We start from the raw sequence: 20,113 nt of genomic DNA on the forward strand, positions 1-20,113 counted from the left end.
CTGTGTGCACATCCCTGCACTCCTCCATGCACCTCGCTGGGAAGTGACCACAGAAATGCACCCTGCTGCCCTACAGAGCTCATCCTGCCACACCCACAGCTCAGCATCTGCATTCACCAAGCACCACTAATGCAAGAGCACGGCAAATACCCAACACAGCCCAACCCCACCGACCCACAGCAACACACCATCCTTCCCTTGCATTCCCACTGGGAAGGCATCACAGACACTCAGCCTCCTCCCTGCCATGAGCCCTATTTTGGTATAATTGCAGAAAACTGCTTCCCCCTAACACCCTGTACTGTGACATACCTACAAGCAACTGAGCATCAATTCCCCCACCCAAACCTTGCCCCAGCACACACCCCTGCACACACCTACACCCATGCACACCTGCTACTGGGACAGAATGGAAATGGCCCAGTGCCTTTCCTCAAACACAGTCTGCTGTGCCAGAGCATCAGCAACTTGCCATTCTCCACCTAACACATCCTTGGTTTCTAACCAGCTGCAGGACATAATCCTCCTCCCCCGCAAATGCACTCCATCAACTCACCATCCTGTGCCCGCAGGATCCTCCCTACAACATACCTGCAGCAATACCCTGCCCCCAACACACCCTATCCCATGACATGCATAGATATTCACAGTCCCACCCCCGAGCACCACACTGGGATCGGCCCAGTCCCTGGACATAGGGATCACTGTGTGTTCGTGGTCTCTAGACTGCAGTGCACAGCGGAGGGTGTTTTGGATTTTGCTGGTTGCCACACGGGGGTGGAGGGAATTTCCACCGTCTACCATTGGTACTGGTTTGAGCAGGGGGAGGGGGAGGGCCCAGTGCCGTCTTCTTCAGCAGCTTTGTGTGTTGGCTGCAGCCCAGGTCAGAGGTCGGAGCAGGGTGGGGTGTGCTGATACTCCTGCTAGGACATCAAAAACCCTCAAGGGTTTCTGGCTAAAGGATCCAACTCCAGTACTCGAGGTCAGAGCAATCTGACCCTGGGGATCAGGAAGGGCTTTTACCGTATAGTCAGGCTAGCATGAACTGCCCAGGGTTTTGTCTTGCTCTGCAGCAGGAGCATGGTTCTCTCTCTCTCAAGTCTCTTGAGCATATTTAACAACTGCCTGTCCTTCTGGTCTTTGCAGGAGCAGGACATTGCTACTGCCCTCCTTCTCCTTTACTTGTTGCTGATGTTTTGGGCACTGTGCCTGGTAGTTACATTGGGAGGGGTGTTTACAAAGTTTGTAGGAACAGGTTAGACAGACATATAGGATAGGTTGGATAAGGACAATCCTGCCTTGAAAGGGGGGTTGGTTGGAGCAGATGACCTCCTGCAGTCCCTTCTAGCCCTCCTTTTCCATCATTAGAGGACAATCTTGGCATGGTCCTCTAGCTTTAGCCCTCTTCTGTAGAAGGCTCCTCAAAGAGCACATATAGCACCCATCTTTAAGAAAGGGAAGATGGAGGATCAGGGGAGCTACAGACCCATCAGCCTCACTTCAGCCCCTCTCTCTACAAAAGGTAGGGTAGATTTGCACCTTATAGACTAACTAAATCATATATATGTAGAGAGAGGTGTCTTTTGCCTGGTCTGTCACAAGATGGCGATAGTCTAGTCTAATCTAGTTTAGTCCTTGTATGTGTGCGTATATGGGGGGGGAGGGTGTGCACACACACATACACACAATAACTATGTATACTATTCAGTATAGTTATTATGTATACTATACTATACACAATTACTATATACATATAGTATACTGTATACTACATACATACTATATACTATGATTACGCTATACTATACTATAACCATTTTGTGACAGATCAGGCAAGACACCTCCCTCTACGTATGATTTAGTTAGTCTACAAGGTGTAAATCTACTCCACCTTCTGTAGAAAGAGGCGTCTCTTGCCTAGTCTGTCACAAGATGACAGTATTTCAGAGCATTAGTTCCCACTGAACAAGTGCCCAATTCTCAAAGATTATACTATGCTACAAAGCTGCTATTTGCATTTATTCCACATTATAAATACTGCTAATTAAAGCCACCCTTCTTTCAACTTGCAAATAACTTTTCCCCAGAGCCGTGTTTCTGTCACTGATTTGGGCAAACAGTGCAACTCCTCTCCCTTCCACTGCTTTGCTCCTGCCACTCACGACTGCCCAGCTGTTTTCTCAATTAACTTGCCTCTACTGAAGTTGAGCACAAATACTTTAAATTCTACACAAAGAGGTGTTACTGCCTGGGTGTGGTTTTAACTTGCCAGACATAGACAGGATGGCACAAGAAGGAGAAAAGATAATATCAAACACCAGTAAGGGCAATTTTATAATAGTTTGTGAACCTAATCTTCTGGGCAGCATCCCCTCCATAACAAATGGAGGTAAGTCCTTGCACAGGTACTTGGTAGGAGTTAGACTGTGTTGATTTGGGGCAAGAAAGGTCACAGATGCAAACATCAGGATGAATATGGATGTGCCTTTCGCAGCAGCATTGTACATACTTCTGAATAAGTGTTTCAGATAATTGAGTTTTGGACTTCTAAGATAATCTGTTTCAAAATAAAAAAACCAGGACTTTTCTGGGATAATTTAAGAACCACAAATCATAGAAAATGGTGCCGCTATTGATTCAGCTGCACTGAAGGCATATTTCCCTGGTTTTCAGAGTGATTTTTTTCATGAAGCAATGAATAAGTGTTGTTCACATCCACCTTGAGGAAGACAACAGCTCTCAACTCCTGCCATATTTCTTCACTCCAAACACTGGATCTTCTTTCTATAATGCCAATTCCTCTGGGTTGTCTTTTGCTGGTAAACAGAATAAAATCTATTTAGTGTTGCAATTGACTATAAAAAGGTTTTGTAGCCGTCAAAAATGGGCTGACTGATAAAATGGGATATTTTCCAGGTATCCAAAAATAAATTCCCAAGGTATCTGAGAAACTAGGACCATTTTGGGGTAACCCTTCTGCTAGGCACTGGATGGCAGTAACAAAGGTACAATGTAGGAGTTTACATGAACTGTCTATTTTGACTGACATCCCACCCAGAAACTGGGAAACTAAATTTTAGCTGGGTGTTCCACAGTGAATGAACTTCCCCACTCACAAGCAACAGGAACTTGTAACAGGGTTTACCAAAGAGGAAAGGGGACAAATACAGCTTTAATGAAAACCATGTGTGTTAAGGATCAGCTGAAACCACAAAGTTAATAGTATCAGTCACCACCAAACTGAGCCCATCCTGCGGGAAGAGACACTCACCCACAACTGCTATCCAGGGGCTCTACCATCTACTCCAGCCAAAATGACAGCTGTTGGCTATGGAGATCTGCACTGGAGTTGGCAGTTTGGGATCACTGCTCCTCAGTGCCACCTGGGGTTGTCACCACCCCTGGAAATGCTGCTCCTTGCCACCTTCAGAGATCACTGATGCACTGCCACTAGGGATTGCTGTACTCATCACTGGGGATTGCTGCTCCCTGCTGCCAGAAGAGGTCACAGCTGCTGCCTTGCTGGGGATCACTGCTCCTTACCACCTTCAGAAGGAAGTCCTCACTCCTTTTCCAGTTGTTCATGCAACCCCAGTTCTGCCAGATCCTGGGCTGCCCAACAGCAGGGACTTCAAATTTCAGAATTAAGGGTATAACAGGTTTCCATCTGTACCTGTTCTAGGACCTTGCTCCCATAGACACGCTCTTTCAGGTTTGCTGGCCAACAGCACTGCCATATAAGACATCACCCCTACCTGAAGTCTCTCTTGTTCCTTATATGCATTCTTCACTCTGTACCCAAGGACTACCCTACAGCAGACCTTTGCAGAGTTTACAGTGAGTGCCAATTCCTCAGCAACCTTTACACAACTTCCCCTTGTGCCATTTGCGAACCTATAACCTTCACAGGTTTGGAAGAGGGCAGCAGATGCCAAGATCTGACCCACCTGGCCCTTGAGCCACAAACAGTAAAGCACAGGCCCAAGTAGCCCCCAACCCTCTGAACATGCATGCTAATGAGGGTATGGAATATGCAGTTACCACGAGAACGTACCCTACAGAACATGGGTGTCCACTATACAGCCCCTGGGGCTTCTCACAGGGTGAAGAACCCATCTCTGTGGGTTGAATGGGGTGAGCAGGGCTCATCACTGCAGTTGCCAGAGCCATTACATTGGCACAGCTCCAGAACCTGGAAGGTTAACACCTATTGCTCCCCTCCTCCCCCCGACTTACCCACATCCAAGATCAGGGTTTCAGGCACCACTGGCTTTCTCAACTGAAACTGGAAGTAGGGAAAGGGGTGGTGGTGAGTGGTAGTGATGTCAAGCCCCGGGCTTCTGGAACTGTGCCATCAAACGAACTACTATCTGGACCAATCAAGACCCCTGCGGATGTCGTGAGGGGAAGCCAGGCCCCAATTCTGCTTCCCAGGAGCAGGGGCATTCACTGGGCAGGCTAGAGAACCTGTTTCGGGCATGCTCACCTGGGATTCCTCTGGGTGATCCCCCATTTTGCATCCCAGGGCAGCAGGAAAAACAGCAGCTTGATTAACACATTCCTTTGGAGCTCCAAACCACTGTCTGTATCAGCTGCTGCGGGGGCATGGAGAGAGCAGGCCAAGGAGTAGCTTTGAAGGTAGGCCCTGCAGCCAAAGGCTCTGTTTCCGGATATTAGAATCTACCATTCAGAGACCACATCATATGCTCTGTGCCATGAGTGAGGTCAGAGAGCAAGACATGCAGGCACAGGGCACTAACCAGCCACTCCACGCTGAGCAGGATACACTGCAGCAGCTCTGCTCCACCTGCCTGGGATGAGCTCAGGACAAACTCTCAAAAACAAGGTTCTGGTTCCCATTGTCCTCAGAGCAATGGTTCTCACTTGGGACACAATGGGGCACTTTTGAGATCCTTTCAAGGGTGCCATAGGGTGTCATGCAAAGTTCATGCTGTAAGGTGTGCAAAACAGGATTCACAAGATGAACAGATTTCACATAGGAATCCAAGCTGAGGTCTCTCTGAGTTCTCTGCAATAAAAGAATCCTTCTAGTATTTTTCTGCAGGAAAAAAAAAATATATGTGAAAACTAAGCTGGCATTGTCTGAGGGGTGCACCTTGAGACTAACATGGTTGAGAATCACTGCCTTTGAGCCGAAGCTCAAGGGCTGAGGGTTACCACCAGGGGGTATTCATCACAAACCAGGGGGCAGCCCTCTTCCTCCTCTCCAGGAAAGCCACTGCTCCGGCAACACAAGCCACGGTAATGAGAGCAAGAGGATCATTTCCACAGTAGCTACATTGCCTTGTGCTCTGGGATGTTGAACTCAGAGCAGGGCTGTATCTTGGCTGCATCCCCATGGCAGAGACAGCTGCACCATGAGGGCTCCAGCTGCCCTGCCTGTCCCGTTCTTGTTACTGGGATGGGCTTGGTGCAGCCTGCTTTGCGCATGGATAGAGAACAGGCTTCACCAGGCTTCTGAACTGCTGTGACCCTAGCACTGTGGATCTTGTGCTGCTACTTGGCCCTGGCGTCAGGAAAAGACTTGTTTACTCCATGGTGAAGGAGCAGCTGAGATAAGACTTGGTCTCTGGCTCTGTATACATAAGGGTACACAGAGCCTAGCAGCAGCTGTGGTGCATGGATACAGTCCCACAGCAGGGTCCTGGTCTGGAGAAAGCCTGTGAAAGAGGACTGGCAGTTTGAATGGTAGGCCTGGAGAAACCCCAGGCTCATGAATGAATCCCTGCCTCCCCCATTCAGTCCGCAGTCTGTGCAGGGTCTTCATTATTAACCTGGGAGGACTTTGGGCAATGCCTTTTCCTGGCTTAAGGACTAAGTGACCATGAAGGCCCTTACTTGCCATTGTGTGAAGGGAGAGCAAGGGCTGTAAGCAGGCTCCAGCTTAGTCAAGGAGCATGGTGCTGGACCCTGTGCAGGTGACAGGCTCTAGGGGCTTTCCACCACATAAGGCATATCTTAAAAAGGGTGTGAAGTTGAATTATTTATTGCACCTGCTCTCGGGCTGATCTGGGTCTTCCCATGCATCTGAGAGGGGCAGCAGGCTGACTGCAACATCAACAGGAGCTTTCTACTGAAGAACATCTTATCCAGAGTGATGCTGGTTAGGAGGCAAGGAGACAAAGGGCTGAGAGACTGCTGCTTGCCGCAGAACTGCAGCCACCTGCTAAATGCTAACAAAATAATTTTATTCTTGTTTTATCCAAAAATTCAACATTGTGCATATACATTTGAACACAAACACGTTTCCAAAGGTAAAAACTCCACAGAACCCTCTTCAGTGACCAGGAGAAGTGCCCTCCCCACGCAGATCCCAAGAGCCTGTGGCAAGAACATTGTTTAAAACCAGATTTTGAAGGGCATCCACATTCTGAGATTGCAACCAAGCAAGTCTTCCCTCCCTGCCCCCCTTAACAAGCTCTGAGAGAGTTCACATTCTTGGATGCAAAGTGCCCTTTGCCTAGAGACAGGGCAGAAGTTCCTATCTCCATTTCTACATGCTGCAGCTGGAGAACCAGCAGGTTAGAACAGGCAGAAATGATCAGAAGGTGGACCCTCAAATGGTAAAAAAAAAACCCAGAAAGTTCAACATCAAAGTGCCGATCAGATGTCAACAGGAGACTCTCAGAGACTCCTCGGAGAGATGTACAAGAATACAGTGAGATGAGGGTATAGAACATGCAACTCCCAGGCTTGAGAAAAGATATTGGAAGCCCTAGATGAAAAAGTGGCTGGAGGGGGTGGGATGGGGAGTTCTGAAGGAGAAAGAAATCTCCAGGAGGGCTCCCTGCCAAATACTTCTTTTGTGCTCAGCTGTTTGTGCCCAGCTGTAAGGCTGTGGGAAGCAGGAAATCTCTCTTGCATTTGTGCCCGTCCAGTCCGCTTGGGCAATGTAGAGTTCAATGCAACACTGAACAAGCTGGCTCCAGCAAAGCAGAAGCCCCAAGGTGAAGGACCTGGGGAGGGCCATTAGCACCCAGGCAATTCTCTCTTGACTGTGGAGGAAGTGGTACTTCCTTTATTCCTACCAAGTACAGTACCTTCTCCTGTGCACTATCCTGAGTCCAGCCTGGAGTTGGGGGGAAGCAGGGGAGGAAGTGTGTGTGTGTGTGGGGGAGGGGGCCCCAACAAACTACACTCCTGCACTCTCACCCATGTCCATGAGCTGGGGAATTACTCCCCTGTCCCAAGTGTAGCGGTGACCACAGGTACACAGACAAAAGGCTTTGCCCCAGAGAAGCGCAAGCCTTGGTCCACGAATACTTACTGCCACATGGGTTCCAGGCTTCCACAAAGGTGGATCCAAGAGTCTGGAAGAGGAGATGGGGAATCCCAGCCCCAGGCAGCCCCACTGAGTGCCCTGGTGTATGGGTGCACTTAAACCAATGCAGCACTGGGATACGCAGACAAGCCTAGCATCACTCATTTGTCCTGTCATTGCTTCCAGCGCCTATGTCTGTTCTCTTGTGACACAGTGTATGCCAGGAGCGCTCAACCCCCAGCCCATGAACCAGACCTGGCCTGCAGAACCATGTGATCTAGCCCACAGGACTCCCCATGGGGTCTAGAAATTTGGCAGTGGTGGCTAAAGGGGGCAGGAGGGAGCAGTGGCAATTAAGTGCTGCTACCACCTTCTCCACCACCAAATTTCCAAGCTCTGTGGGCCAGATGACATGACCCTGCATATGGGAACCCACCTGCATGCACAGGTGGGATGGTGAGCGATGGGGCTCCATCAGGCACACAGAGGACTGGGGCAAGAGAGCCAGAACCTGAAAGTGCATGGGGCTGAGGGCAAGCGGCAGGGTCTGATCCTGTCTTGGGGGCTGGGGTGGCAGGCATGATCCTGCAAGGGGCCACAGCTGTGGCTGCCACAGAGTATGGGACTGGAGCCCGATTCAACATTTGCCTGATTGAGCCCCAGCTCTATGCTATGCTGGATTGGGCCTGCAGACCCATTTCACACCAGTCATTTGGCTTTCAGAGCAAAAAGGTGGGCACCACTGATCTAAACCCTCCTGTGTCTCTGGGAATGCAGGACCATTCATGCAAAGGGTCTGAGGATGCAGCACCTACAGTAGGTGTACCCACATTGCAGGGGGTGTACATCCCATTGAGGGTCACCACAAGTACACTTCACCTGTACCTGCAGGCATGCTCTAAAGCTGGAAATACAGCAGAGATTCTGCTCCAGGCACTCTTGTGTCTTCAGCCTGGGGAACGTTTGGGAGCAGCCACTGCGGGTGAGCTCACAGCAGCCGTACTAGCAAGCTTGTGGGTTTGGAGCATGCATGCAGGCACAGGAAGGGGCTTGGCCCCTTCCTCACCAGGACCTGCCACCATTGCCATGTAGATAAAGCCTAAGCAGCTTCTATCTGTACTGACTCAAAGCTGTTACTTGGTGGGCATTCAGCAGTCCATGAGAAGTGGAGGCTGGGGAGAAGACTTGTACAGACATTCTAATTCCTTGTGACAGGCATAAAAAAAAACCCGCAGAGCCCCTGCTGGCAGGGTATGGAGCCAGCCCTACAACCCCTGCTGAGGTCACCTTGTCCAAGGTTAGGTCATGTCAACTCACTTCATCATCTACTGCAGGAGTGCCCATCCTGCGGCTCCAGAGCCACATGTGACTCTTCAGAAGTTAATATGCACCTCCTTGAATCTTTGTACAAGCACACAATGTGACATAATGGCTTTGGAAGCTGGTCACTGTGTGTTTGTGCAAAGGCTCAAGGAGATGCATATCAACTTCTAAAGAGCCGCATGTGGCTCTGCAGCCTCAGGTTGCCCACCCCTGATCTACTGGCTTGTGCCATGGGGCAGGGATTGGCAGAGGTAGGCCTCTCTGTTCCTAATACGCCTTCTATTCCCAGCAGCCTCCTCCCAACCTGGAAACTATCCCATGACACAGCCATTTCAGTTGATACTGGCCAATTAGAAAAGGCCATGACTCCACAGGGAAGTGGCTGCCCTTTGTCCAGCAGTAGCAAGGATTTGGATTTTTATGAGGAGTTGGAATTGGCCAGTTTCTTCTCCAAGTCATATCCATGGAGGGCCATATGATCCACCTGGAAACAGGACACTACTCTGCTTTTGCTCAGTAATTCCCATTTAAGCCCAGGTAAGCTCTCAAATCAAAATCAGGTTTCCAGTAGCAGGGGGGGAGGGATTTTGCTGAACCACCGTTTTCATGGCCGGCATCTTACCTCCAAGCAGCAGGACCTGCCCTTTTCTAGCATTCCTGTTTATACTTAGCAGGAAATGGCTGTAAATTGCACCTCCCAGCTCTTCCCTTTATCTCCATCTCACCCCCATGTCTCTCCTTGCCCTAACAAAGTTCTTGGCCTTGCTGCTCAGGCCATTTTAGGGTTTTCGCTCTCTGACCCATTATCTTACACGTTGGATCCAATGCTCCACCTCGGCTCTGGCAACACTTCTACTGACTGCTGGCTAGTCTATGCTTTCCTGCCACCCCTTCATTCTTCCTCCCACTGTGTACACTGGGAGGAGATCCTACAGCTACCTACAGACACCATGACATTTCACATGCCAACAGAACTTTGGCAGCAGAATAAGTGAGCTCCTGGTGGCCGGGATACAGATGTGCAAACTCATAGATACAGACAAAAAGAGGGCACAAGCCAAGAGGAACATAAAGGTCACGACAAGAATAGGGCCTGGGACAGGATCATGAATGGCAGATGCCCTCGGGGAGCTCCTGCACACATCGCCGGGACTGTCAACAGGAGGATGTTGACAGTGCCGGCACTGCCAGTAGTGGCGGTGACCAGGGGATGATCATGGACTGCCTGGATCACAGGGTGGTGAGAGGCGACTGCCTGCAAGCACCAGTGACAGTGTCAGCGGAGCCTTTTTGCAGGGGTGCACGTGCACCCGCATGCACCTCCTATGCTTCACCCCTGGACAGGATCTCTCCTACATCATAATACATTCTGAAGGGAACTCTCCCCCAAGTCCTAGAGCTGCTTTCTAAGGAACTCCTAAAAGATGGTGTATTCTCCACTGATTGCAAACTCCCAATCAGGTGAAGAGATGCAATCTCTGCTGCCGCTTGGCCCCAGGGAACTGGATGGTGGTTCAGCACTTGCACAGCTAGATGCTCCTGGGCTCCCAGTTTGGCTGGGCTCTAGGAGCTCTGCAAAGCAAACATGAACAAGATCACAAGCCATTCTGCATCCAGGCCACTTGAATGACAGTATCTCGGAGACAAAATTCTCTGGCTACAGAAAAAAAATCAAAAGAAACAACCCCCCACCCCCAAAAAAAACCAGACAAAAAAACAAACAAACAACAACCCTCAAAAAACCCAAGAATGGCATATGGTAATCCTGACAGCACAGTTCAGAGAAAGAACCTGAGAGGCCTGGGAGAGGACAAAGCAACAGCATCAGGCCTTTTAAATAGTCTACACATTCCTATGAGAATGCCTGCCCCAGGAAGAATAAGCTGTAGGAGACAACTCTGGCTGAAACTCAAAAACAAAAGCAGAGTAGCTGTGGGGTGGTGGGGAGCAGATGGAGATCAACACTCAGCTGCAGAGTGGAGCCTGAAGAAAGCTGCAGGAGGGGTTCTCTGTGTCTGAGGGAAGGAGGCAGCAATGACCCTGGGAAGATGCAGGGAGTAGTGCTAGGACAGAGCAAGCATTTTGTTGCATGAAATTCAAAGGCCAGGAGCAAGGAGCCTACAAAAGCTCTAAGCCTCAGGCCTAATTGCAGGCAAGCTGCTTTGATCGGAGTACAGTTAAAACTGAGCAGCCCAACCTCCACTCCCCATGCATGGATGGCATTGCCGCAGGAAAAGAGCAATTGTTACACAGATAAGGCACCTTTAATCAGGGTCTGCAGCAGGGACCATGTTAATCCTGTCACCCATGCTCCTTCTAACTAGTCAAGAGAATAAGAACAGGTCTCTTTCAAGACAGTGTGCTGGAGAGATTTTTGGATTTGACCTTTGGACTGGATATGGCAGAGAACAAAGCAAGATTTTATTACTTGGGATCTAAAAGAAAGAAAGATGACCAAACACATTCCTCCCTGGGGATGTCTGCTCCCCAAACTGCCAGGATAGAAGGGAAGACAGGACTTGACAGTCTAAGGAGATCAACACCTACCCTAGGAAGCTCTGCAGGTAGCCTTGATAAAAAGCAGTGCTACAAGGCAGACAACTATAGCCAGCTGGAAGAGGGCTCCACACAGAGGCTCTGGGCTGCTTTTCTCCCATCCTGTCACAGTTGGTTTGGAGGCAAAGAGTGCTAGTGCCCTTATGCAGAACCAAGATGTTTTGGTTCCATGGTATTCACCTCACACTCTTATAATCTCTAGCAGGCAGGAGGAGACGAATCACCAAGAAAGGAACTGCAGGCAAGACAGCAAGATAAATGCCAAAAAAAACAAGGCAGAGGACAAGGAGGAGACCCTGCCAGAATCCATACCTTTGCTACACAGCTGTCTCCTCCCAGCCTCTGATGGTGCATGGAAGGCAGGGAGCAGGTGTAACGAGCAGCCTCCCTTACTGTTCTGCAAACATCAGCACCCAGAGATGTGGTGCAGCTCTGCCTACAACTGGGGCAAGTTAAGAGATTCTCTGGCCAAACAGTTCATCAGTGGAAAACACATTTTGAATTACATCAATCTCTTAATTCCACCATCCCCCCGGCTGTCTGGAAACAGAAATATTCCAGTTCTGAAGGGAGGCTGTGGTGCCTCAGGGCCCTGTGGCTCAGATGCCCAGTTCTCCCACTCTGCTGCAGAATGCCATCAGCTGGGTGGCACGGCTGAGGTCAGGCTCTGGCATTGGCTAGAGAGCAGACAAAGGCCATAAGTGCTCATTTTTGGCTGAGAAGCAGAACAAAGACTAAACTATTCCAGCATCCCTTTGAGAAGTGGGCATCAGGATGGCCAGCTGAGGCCCTCTGTGTGCTCCGAGCGCTGCTCCAGGCTTTCTGCATCTGCCATCCCTCTCTTTCTCTGCATTTGGGTGGGGAGAAGACAGTCTTCTTGAGGTGGGACGACCAGCACAGGCACATGTGATCAGAAACAGATTTCAAAGCTCCATCCTCTAGTTTCCAGCAGTCGATGCTGTCTACTGGGCACCCTTCAACCCATCAGAGCACGGGGAGAAAAGCAATCTGCAGAGCCCCAAAGGACAATGTGCTCTCCCCACAGCAAATAGGATAGCTAGGGAGAAATCTTCAAAGGGCAAAAAGCTTCAGTAAAGCTAGCAGGGGTTCTTACTCTCAACAGGGGAGAGTAATGGAAGCCCATTAGTGACAAAACTAGTGTCAAGTTCAAATGAATTAGCGTTACACTACACAGCTAGAGGAAAAGATTACACCTATCTCAAGATCTATTACGTATGTTCTATTAAAAAGTCTCTCTCAAACCAAAGCTGTCCCAGCTAGGACTCCAGCAGTGGCTTCTGAAGAGTCAAACAGGAGCACACAGCAAAGCATGGCTTGGTTGGCTAGAGATCAACATTTTACAGGCAGCAATGAAGCATGCCTCTGGTGCTGTTTTCCAGCTGGGAGACAGATGTGGAGAGACAGTGGGGACCCCCACCCCCTTCAGTCACATTTCCCAACCTGAAGCCTCAGCAACTGGCTCTCCTGTCAGTGACCAGCCAGAGGCAGCATTGTGTCAGTCCAGCCTCAAAAATAAGCAGCAGAATGACCCTTGCACTCAAACATGGCTCCAGCAAACCTCCTGCCCTTAGAGGAATGAGGACGCATGCTTTCTAACAAACCACCTTTGTAGGCTTTCCTGGCTCCTATCCTTTAATATTCCAGTATAGGTACGTTTAGTACAGGATCATCCCTCATTTGGAAGCACCAGCTTAAAATAGGAAGGGAGAAGAGGGAAAGGCAGAGAGCTTGAAACATTTGCTGCTAAAACAAAATCAACCCAATTGCCAGGTACGTTCAGGATGCCTGTGCACACACTGCGTCTCTCCCATTGGCACAGAGCAGAATGGCAGGCACTGTCCCTGTAGCACAGCTGGGCAGGACATCCGTGTAGACCAGGCATCCCCTTCTTCCAGCTCTTGTTCAGCTGAAGTCTCTCCACTTCTTCCATCAGCCTGCATTCTCTTCATTTTCGAAGCAGCTTTCCCCACAGGGTTCTGGGGCCTCTTTCAAGGGCAGGCTGGGGTCTTGTGCAGTCCTCTGCCATGTATGTTTGAAAGTACAGGAATCCAGAAACAAGCTGGGGATGCTGTCACCAAAATACAGCTTACTGTTTGCAGCAATGGCTTGATATTTCACTAGCTCCAGATATGCCGGCGTGAGTTTCAGCTACAAAGTGAGACACCACATCCTGTAAGAGGCAATGTTCCCTGGCAAGTATCATGGGTGTCTCCCTGCCCCACCCATGAGGCTGGATTTTGTGGTCAGGATTTAAATCCCTGCTCCCCCCCCACAAAAAAATCAGGACTGAAGTTAGCTAAAGCAAACATTCTCACATCATTCCTGCTCCAAGCCCCCACCCAGTCCTGGGGGCAGCTAGAAGACTACGCAAGCCCTTTTTGTCTTGTTTGCTTTCAGATACACCCTCACCTTGTTGGAGTCTGCCACTTTCTGAGCAGCGTAATAATCTGCATCAGCCTTCGCCTTCTCTCTTGCTAGGAAAGCAGCATCTAGTACAGCAGCAGGAAATCAAGTCAAAGGAGCAACAGTTAGCAGTGCAATGGCTAGGCCACCATGGGAACTGAGGCCGGAAACCCCCAAAAGATCATATTCTAGCCAGCCTGCCTGTGTCTACACCACAGTTTCGCTGAACAATCTGTCACCTACATGCACTGCTGCCTTCCTGCACAGGAACCTGGGAAAGGGAAGGGGAATTCACCCAGCAGGCAAAAGCTGCAGCTGTGCAAAGTTTATCCTTTGTACTATGGCAGCTAGTACATAATACCTGTGGTTGCTGGGGAGGGGGGTCTTTTCTGGGTTAATCTGCATAACAGCTCTTTGCATTGGGAGGTTCTATTATGTTCCATCATTACCTTCAATCTCAGAAATACGCTTCTCCGTCTCCTTCTCCATGATTTTCTGCTGATACTGAATCCTGGACACCTGAGCAGCCTTCTCTGCCTCTGTAATTACAGACAGTAGCTCAGACAATTTCTGCTCCAGCACCAACCCAATCCATACCTAGGCAAAAGTTTGGAGTAGACTGCACAGGATGTAGTGGCCAACTGGACTTGCTACAAAACCATCTCTGTATCTCACTTCTCTGCATAACCATCCTCCCCAGATCCCACACTGCTATTCAATACAACATCATGGTACTGGCTGTTTGCATTTCAGGTGACCCAGGCAGCATCAGAAGAGATAGCCATAATGGTTGTGAAGCTGTCACAAGCACAGTGCTGCTGTTCATTTCTGTGAATTCCCAGATGCATGGACATTCAGGTGACAAGAGCCTGACCGGTTTTGCCAGGGCAGCTTGGATTGCCAAGACCTACCAAACTTACAAGCCTCCCCAGTGTAGGAGGGAGCCCTGAATCAGGCCAAGAATTTCTTCAGTGAAAAACAGCTGCAAAAAGGGTTTGGGATGTACATTACAGCCCAGTGCCACTCCAGCAGATGCTACCTACACCTTGTCCAATCCCCACTTTCCCACACTATTCTGCAGTGCTGGAGAAGGGGGAATAATTCCTAAGGGCAGTGATGTGGTCCCTACACTGGAGTTGGACAAGGACACAGGAGCTGACCTTCCAACAGCTGAGGTGCCCCTGTTCTGCATGGAGGGACTGGATTCAATGCAACACACACAAATGTGTTCATACAGGACTTCACAGTGACTGTATTTCCACTTGCATTGCTTGGCCATGTTGGACCCCACTCCATCAAATGGTAAGAACCATGCCCATGCATGTCTTCTGCCCACCTAGTGAGTCAGCCCCTCAGTATCTGCTTGGGAGAATCATCACAGGGAAAAAACTGACAGATGTAAGCACTGCTTCTTCAACATACCTATGACAGCCTTTTTCCTCTCTGTCTCTGCCTCCTTCTCCACAACTTTTTGCTTCTGGGCTGCTATGAGCAGTTTGGTCTTCTCAGCTTCCCTGTACAGCAAAAGAGTTTACAACAGGGATAATTCTCTAGCTCCTTAGTGTGGATTTAGGACAGAAGCCTGGCTAACAACGTCAGTGTCCAAGAAGCATGGGTCACCGCTAAGGAGACAGAGAGAATCTGCTACAGAATAACCAGAGAGCAGTAGTTTCTGAATATGGACACCCCAGTGAGTTGGGGGTGGGGGGCGGAGGGGGCGGCAGCACAACCACACAATTTGAAAATGTGTTAGATGCCTCCAAAGAAGAAAAATCCAGCTTAAGCTAAATCAGCATTACGTTAATCATTTAATAGCCATTAGCTAATTAGAACCCACTTGGTAATAAATGGAGTGACACTTGTTAGCATCCATACCACCCTAGTGCAGAGGCATTTATTCCAAGGGAGACACCTGACTGGGAGCCAGCCAGCTGCTAGTTCACAGGGGCAGTGAAAAGCTGTGTCCAGTACAAGGTTAGCGAGGGAAGGTGTTACTATATTAAAGATGGTTCTATATGCAAGTGCCTTGTGCACATTTGAGTCTTAAATTCATCAAACAGACCACTGAAGGTTTTACAGATCACCAAGACTGGGACCCATGCCTGAAAATAAACAGGCACTCTGTCTGAGACAGAGCGCAGAGCAGACAAACAAAGTCTTTTCAAAAGATGAGCGACTGCATTAGCTGGAGCAGCCACTCAGTAGAACCCTTTGTAGTACAGAGCCTCTGGTGAGGTGCACATTAAAGAGATGATGCTTGCAGCTGTGCCAGAGCAAGTGCATCCTCCTGCTGTCACCTGGGAAGCCCAAACATGCAATGGCTCCAAAATGACAAAGACAAACCTGACAGAGACACAACATCCATACAACAGAGAGAAGCGAACTTCAGCCTTCCACAAGAGACCCTGGGCAGATCACTATACCTGCCATATGGCTGGGTGGTGTTTAAGCTGGTCACTTAGTCCCTTTCCCAAGATAACATCTGAAATACTAGGACATCAAAGAACATGTCAAGTAAGTGTGGGCTGGGTCTCAAAAAAATGGAAACAGACTCTTATCCTTAGTGCCTAATACTCAGGCCAAGTTACAAAAAACAAACAGATAAGGAACAAGGGAAACAGAGTTTTCAGCAAGATTCAATGAGTATAAGTACTAATTGTGACCCACTACAGAGAGATCAAGCTCTTATGGTGAGTAACATCTTCTAGAACCAAGCTATTTAAACTTTATAACCCACTCCAAACAAAAGAGCAACCATGTGTGCAGGCTTACAAAATGGATTCTTAGCACTCTCATGCTCTGACCCTCAACTAACTTTGCAGATGCAAGCTCCAAAATGTCAGCTGTAAAATGCTGATGGTGACATTTCCCTTCCTGGGTAGTGTCCTAAGAACGTCCAGTTTTACATGTTAAGTGATATTAAAATACTGCAGGACAGGCCACTATATCTTGTAGTTAAGACATCTGATCAGGACACAGGAGGAAGATTTAGGTCCTATGGAATCTAGGGCACAGTTTAGTCTCTGTGTCCTGGGATCCCCATCTGTACAAGGAGGATGACAGCACTACCCCTACATTGCAGGGGGTTGGGTAGCTGAATTCATTAATGAACACAAGGGGCTCAGATACTGCTACAGTGGTAAGAGCTAGGGAAATGCACAGACAGCGCAAGCCATATCATCTCTCTAAACACAAAGAGGAATAAGGCATTACATCAAATGGCAGGGCCTCTATAACATACCCCAGTGTGGCTGTTACAGGAGGTATGTAAAAGGGGGACCACGATTCACCTACAATGACGGCACACCAACCTGTTTATGTTGGCAGCCTGAACCTGCTGAACAATGGGAGATCTGTTGTGCAGCTACTCACATTAGCTCAAAATTTCTTCGGATGGCCTCAGGGATTTTGGGCTTTGTAACACGCACAGCCTAGAAAAAGAAAAGAGTGTGTTTAAAAATAAGCTCTACACCATGAGGACCACATAGCTGGGAAACTGCTGCAAGAAAGGTAGTGTGTTATGCTAAGTAAGCGGATTGGGCAAGGTCTTAGCTCCAGAACTCAAGCTACCAGCACCAAGACCTTTAAGCCGAAACATGCCCTACTATCAATACTTCCATTCAGATTCCCTATTCTTGATCTACACTGAGAACTGATATCTTCACCCAAACAGCAGGGAAGTCTGAAAGTACAGAGCCCAAGCTATGTTCAAGAACCATGTCCTGCTCACTAGCTCCTGCCTAGTATTCAAGCACGAGGCAGCACAGCCAACTGAGAGAAGCTCTGAGCATCTATCCCAGTACCACTTTCAGGCCTCCTGTCTTATGCTTGCTTCTTGCCATGTGCTCAGACTGCACCAAGGCAGCTAAACTACCTTATTTCTGACATTTGGAGCATGCAACATGAAGTGGGCAAGGTATCCTTTTCGCAAATCCTCCTAGGCACAGCATAACGGTGGCGCAACCAAGCTTCAAATCTGTATTAAATAGTCCCTATGCAACCATTAGCTGTAATGGGTTGCATTATAGTTGTGGAAAGAAGCAGATACTCTGCTGTAGACACTGAGAACTAGGTAGTATGTGTACATCACTGGTTTTCCCAGGTACCCACTTAAGCAACTATAAAGTTGTGTGCATTCATACTGCTTACACTAAGTAACTATTGTTTTAGTCTCAACTCATAACCTTTCAAACCTAAATTAAAATTACTTTTATTCAAAGCTTCCAAAATAATTTAATCTTGGGACACAGAAATGTAAACCAAAAAAATCCCAGCAATTGTACTTAGGAACCTTGAAAGAAAGTACAGACATGTCCACAGACATTAAACGAGTGCTGACTTAGGATACAGAGTGCTGGGCAAGCTGCACAGTAAGGCACACTTATCACAGACTATAAAATGCAGTTGTCTTGAAAACTGGGTTTTTGGTTGTAGTCACGGTGGTCTAAGAACGTAGGCAGGCAAGGTTCTTTGGGTAGATGTGATAGCTTTTATTAAACTGAGTAGTTGGAAAAAAAGTTCTTAGCAAGCTTTTGGGCACAGTCACCCTTCGTCAGGCATGGAGAGTCTCTGGTGTCTTGAAAAGGGACCTAAAATGCGATGGCAGGGCCCCATAATAACTCTCTCTATGGAATGTTTTTGGCATAAGAGATGGAAGTCATACGTTCACAAGGTTGGGCTCCGAGTCAGGATGGCTGACTTCCAACTTCCGACTCCTTCCAACAACCAAATTCTTCCATATGTTGTTTACAATGGAACAACAGAGGTCCAAGGATTGAATTTGGCTCTGCATTTCCAATTCAGCAAGAGTGACCTGCAAAGCACTTTTCAGTTTTGTTTGTGCCTTTTTGGTAAATAGAGGGTGCATCTACATTTGCAATTAATGTGCCTCAATAAACTCCAGTGCAGTTCATGCCAAAGTCAGCTGCTCCTGGGCACAGTGTCTTCATGTGTGCCTGAGACTGCAGCAGTTTGAGCTGGGGTGGAGCAGCCCTGGGCTGGAAGCAGGCTTGGGGGGAATAGCCCTGGGTTCCAGGTGACAGCATTAGGCAGCAGAGGGGCCGGCTGGGGCATGAGAGTGCCCAAAGTGCGGAGCTGTTTGGCTGACCCTCCAAGCCTGCTGCCAGCCTGGGGCTGATCTGTCCTGGCTCAAGCTGCTGTGGTCCTGGTCACCGTCCACGTCCTTTCTATGCAGTAAACGACTCCGCCTTAACATAGGAACTGTTACCTGATAGTACTCTCTTATGGCGGAGTTAGTTAATTCATTGTGCTCTAATGTTAGTGCACATGTAGACAGTGATGCTTTACTTCAGAGCTAATTGGTCAACTCTGCAGTAAAGCACACATGTAAATACACACACAGGGTCTGAAAAGTGTTTTTTGTTTTTTGAATTTAAAAAGGGAATTTCCTTTCTGATTTTTACCTAAGAATGTCAGGAATGTACAGACTGGATAGTTCCGTGTGTTTTACAGGAACCCCAGGCCTCTTCCAAAGTGAACCGGGACAGGATGTTGACTCAGCTATCCTTATCCAGGCAGACTTCACAGTTGTAAAGGTGCTTAAGATTTAGGGAACTCAAACTCAAGGGTGAGGATGTTGGTTTTTAACAAAGGCTTCCATTCAAAACGCTAACTACCACAAAGTTAAATGTGGTGGCAGGAGCAGGCAAAACCAGACTGACCTCCTCCCACCAATTCTACTTTCACTTCAGTTCCCTGGACCTCAGAACAGGTTCTTCTAACTGACCGTTTTCCATTTGAGTCCCAAGAGAAAACCCATTTTCTAATGTAAAATGCAAACAGAAATTCTTCTGAAAATGAACACCCTCGTCTGCACTTGCCGAAGAGACACAAAAGTGCAAGCCAACCCCCTTTTTATTTCAGTTACCTTTAACACATCCAGTGACAACTAGGGACAGCTTTTTTCCTCTTTCACACTGCCAGGCCCAAGTCACACAACCCAGTCCTACCAGTGTGATTGCTCTCAACATCAGCATAAAAAAAGAATCAGAAGCAAAACTTAAAGCCCCTACCCCTGAGTTATTTACTTGAACCAATCCAGGGTAGAATTACTGCCATAAAAAAATTGAGGCATAGCTACACCATCAGACAAGTCATCTGCCCAGCTTATACTGATGTACCTGTGTGCTCAAGGCAAACCATTGCCTGCTTCCCTATATCTAGTGGCAAGGCATGAAACTACTCCAGAAAAGCTGGTTGCTTAGTTCCAAAACTGAAAATTACATCAGTAATCAGTGTAAATATGTCTTATGTCCAGGCTATTGGGAGGAGGTTGGCTCTGCAGCAAGAGCAGAAGTCGAAAAAACTTTTTTTGTCACCAGTGCTTGCAGGTTAAATCCTAATGCATGCAGATCTGTGCATTAGAAAGAGACCATTGTTGTCCATCTCTTTTGCACATTTCTTTTCTGACCATTACAACACTTTGGATTCTGTATGGAAAACACACAGTTCAGAAGTGGTGACAGGCCCCACAGGAAACATTCTGAAACCTAAATAGGGTGCAGATAA

The 20,113-nt window shown here is 48.3% G+C and overlaps 1 protein-coding gene across 3 annotated transcripts in view; it reads right to left on the bottom strand.

Moving 5' to 3' along the window:
• Positions 1-6,014: 6,014 nt before the first annotated feature.
• Positions 6,015-20,113, bottom strand: part of ERLIN1 (ER lipid raft associated 1) — a 38,831-nt gene continuing 24,732 nt past the window's right edge. For all 3 annotated transcript variants that reach the window (XM_090057552.1, XM_090057550.1, XM_090057551.1), the window contains 5 exons: positions 16,958-17,016; positions 15,008-15,099; positions 14,035-14,124; positions 13,592-13,671; positions 6,015-13,330 (listed from right to left, as the gene is read on the bottom strand). In XM_090057552.1, coding sequence (XP_089913678.1) covers positions 13,112-13,330; positions 13,592-13,671; positions 14,035-14,124; positions 15,008-15,099; positions 16,958-17,016 — 540 coding nt within the window. In that variant the 3' untranslated portion in view covers positions 6,015-13,111. The remainder of the gene's footprint in view (positions 13,331-13,591; positions 13,672-14,034; positions 14,125-15,007; positions 15,100-16,957; positions 17,017-20,113) is intronic.

The sequence above is a fragment of the Crocodylus siamensis genome, chromosome 7 (assembly GCF_052110815.1).
Source record: "Crocodylus siamensis isolate JL-2025a chromosome 7, ASM5211081v1, whole genome shotgun sequence".
Classification (NCBI taxonomy): domain Eukaryota; kingdom Metazoa; phylum Chordata; order Crocodylia; family Crocodylidae; genus Crocodylus; species Crocodylus siamensis.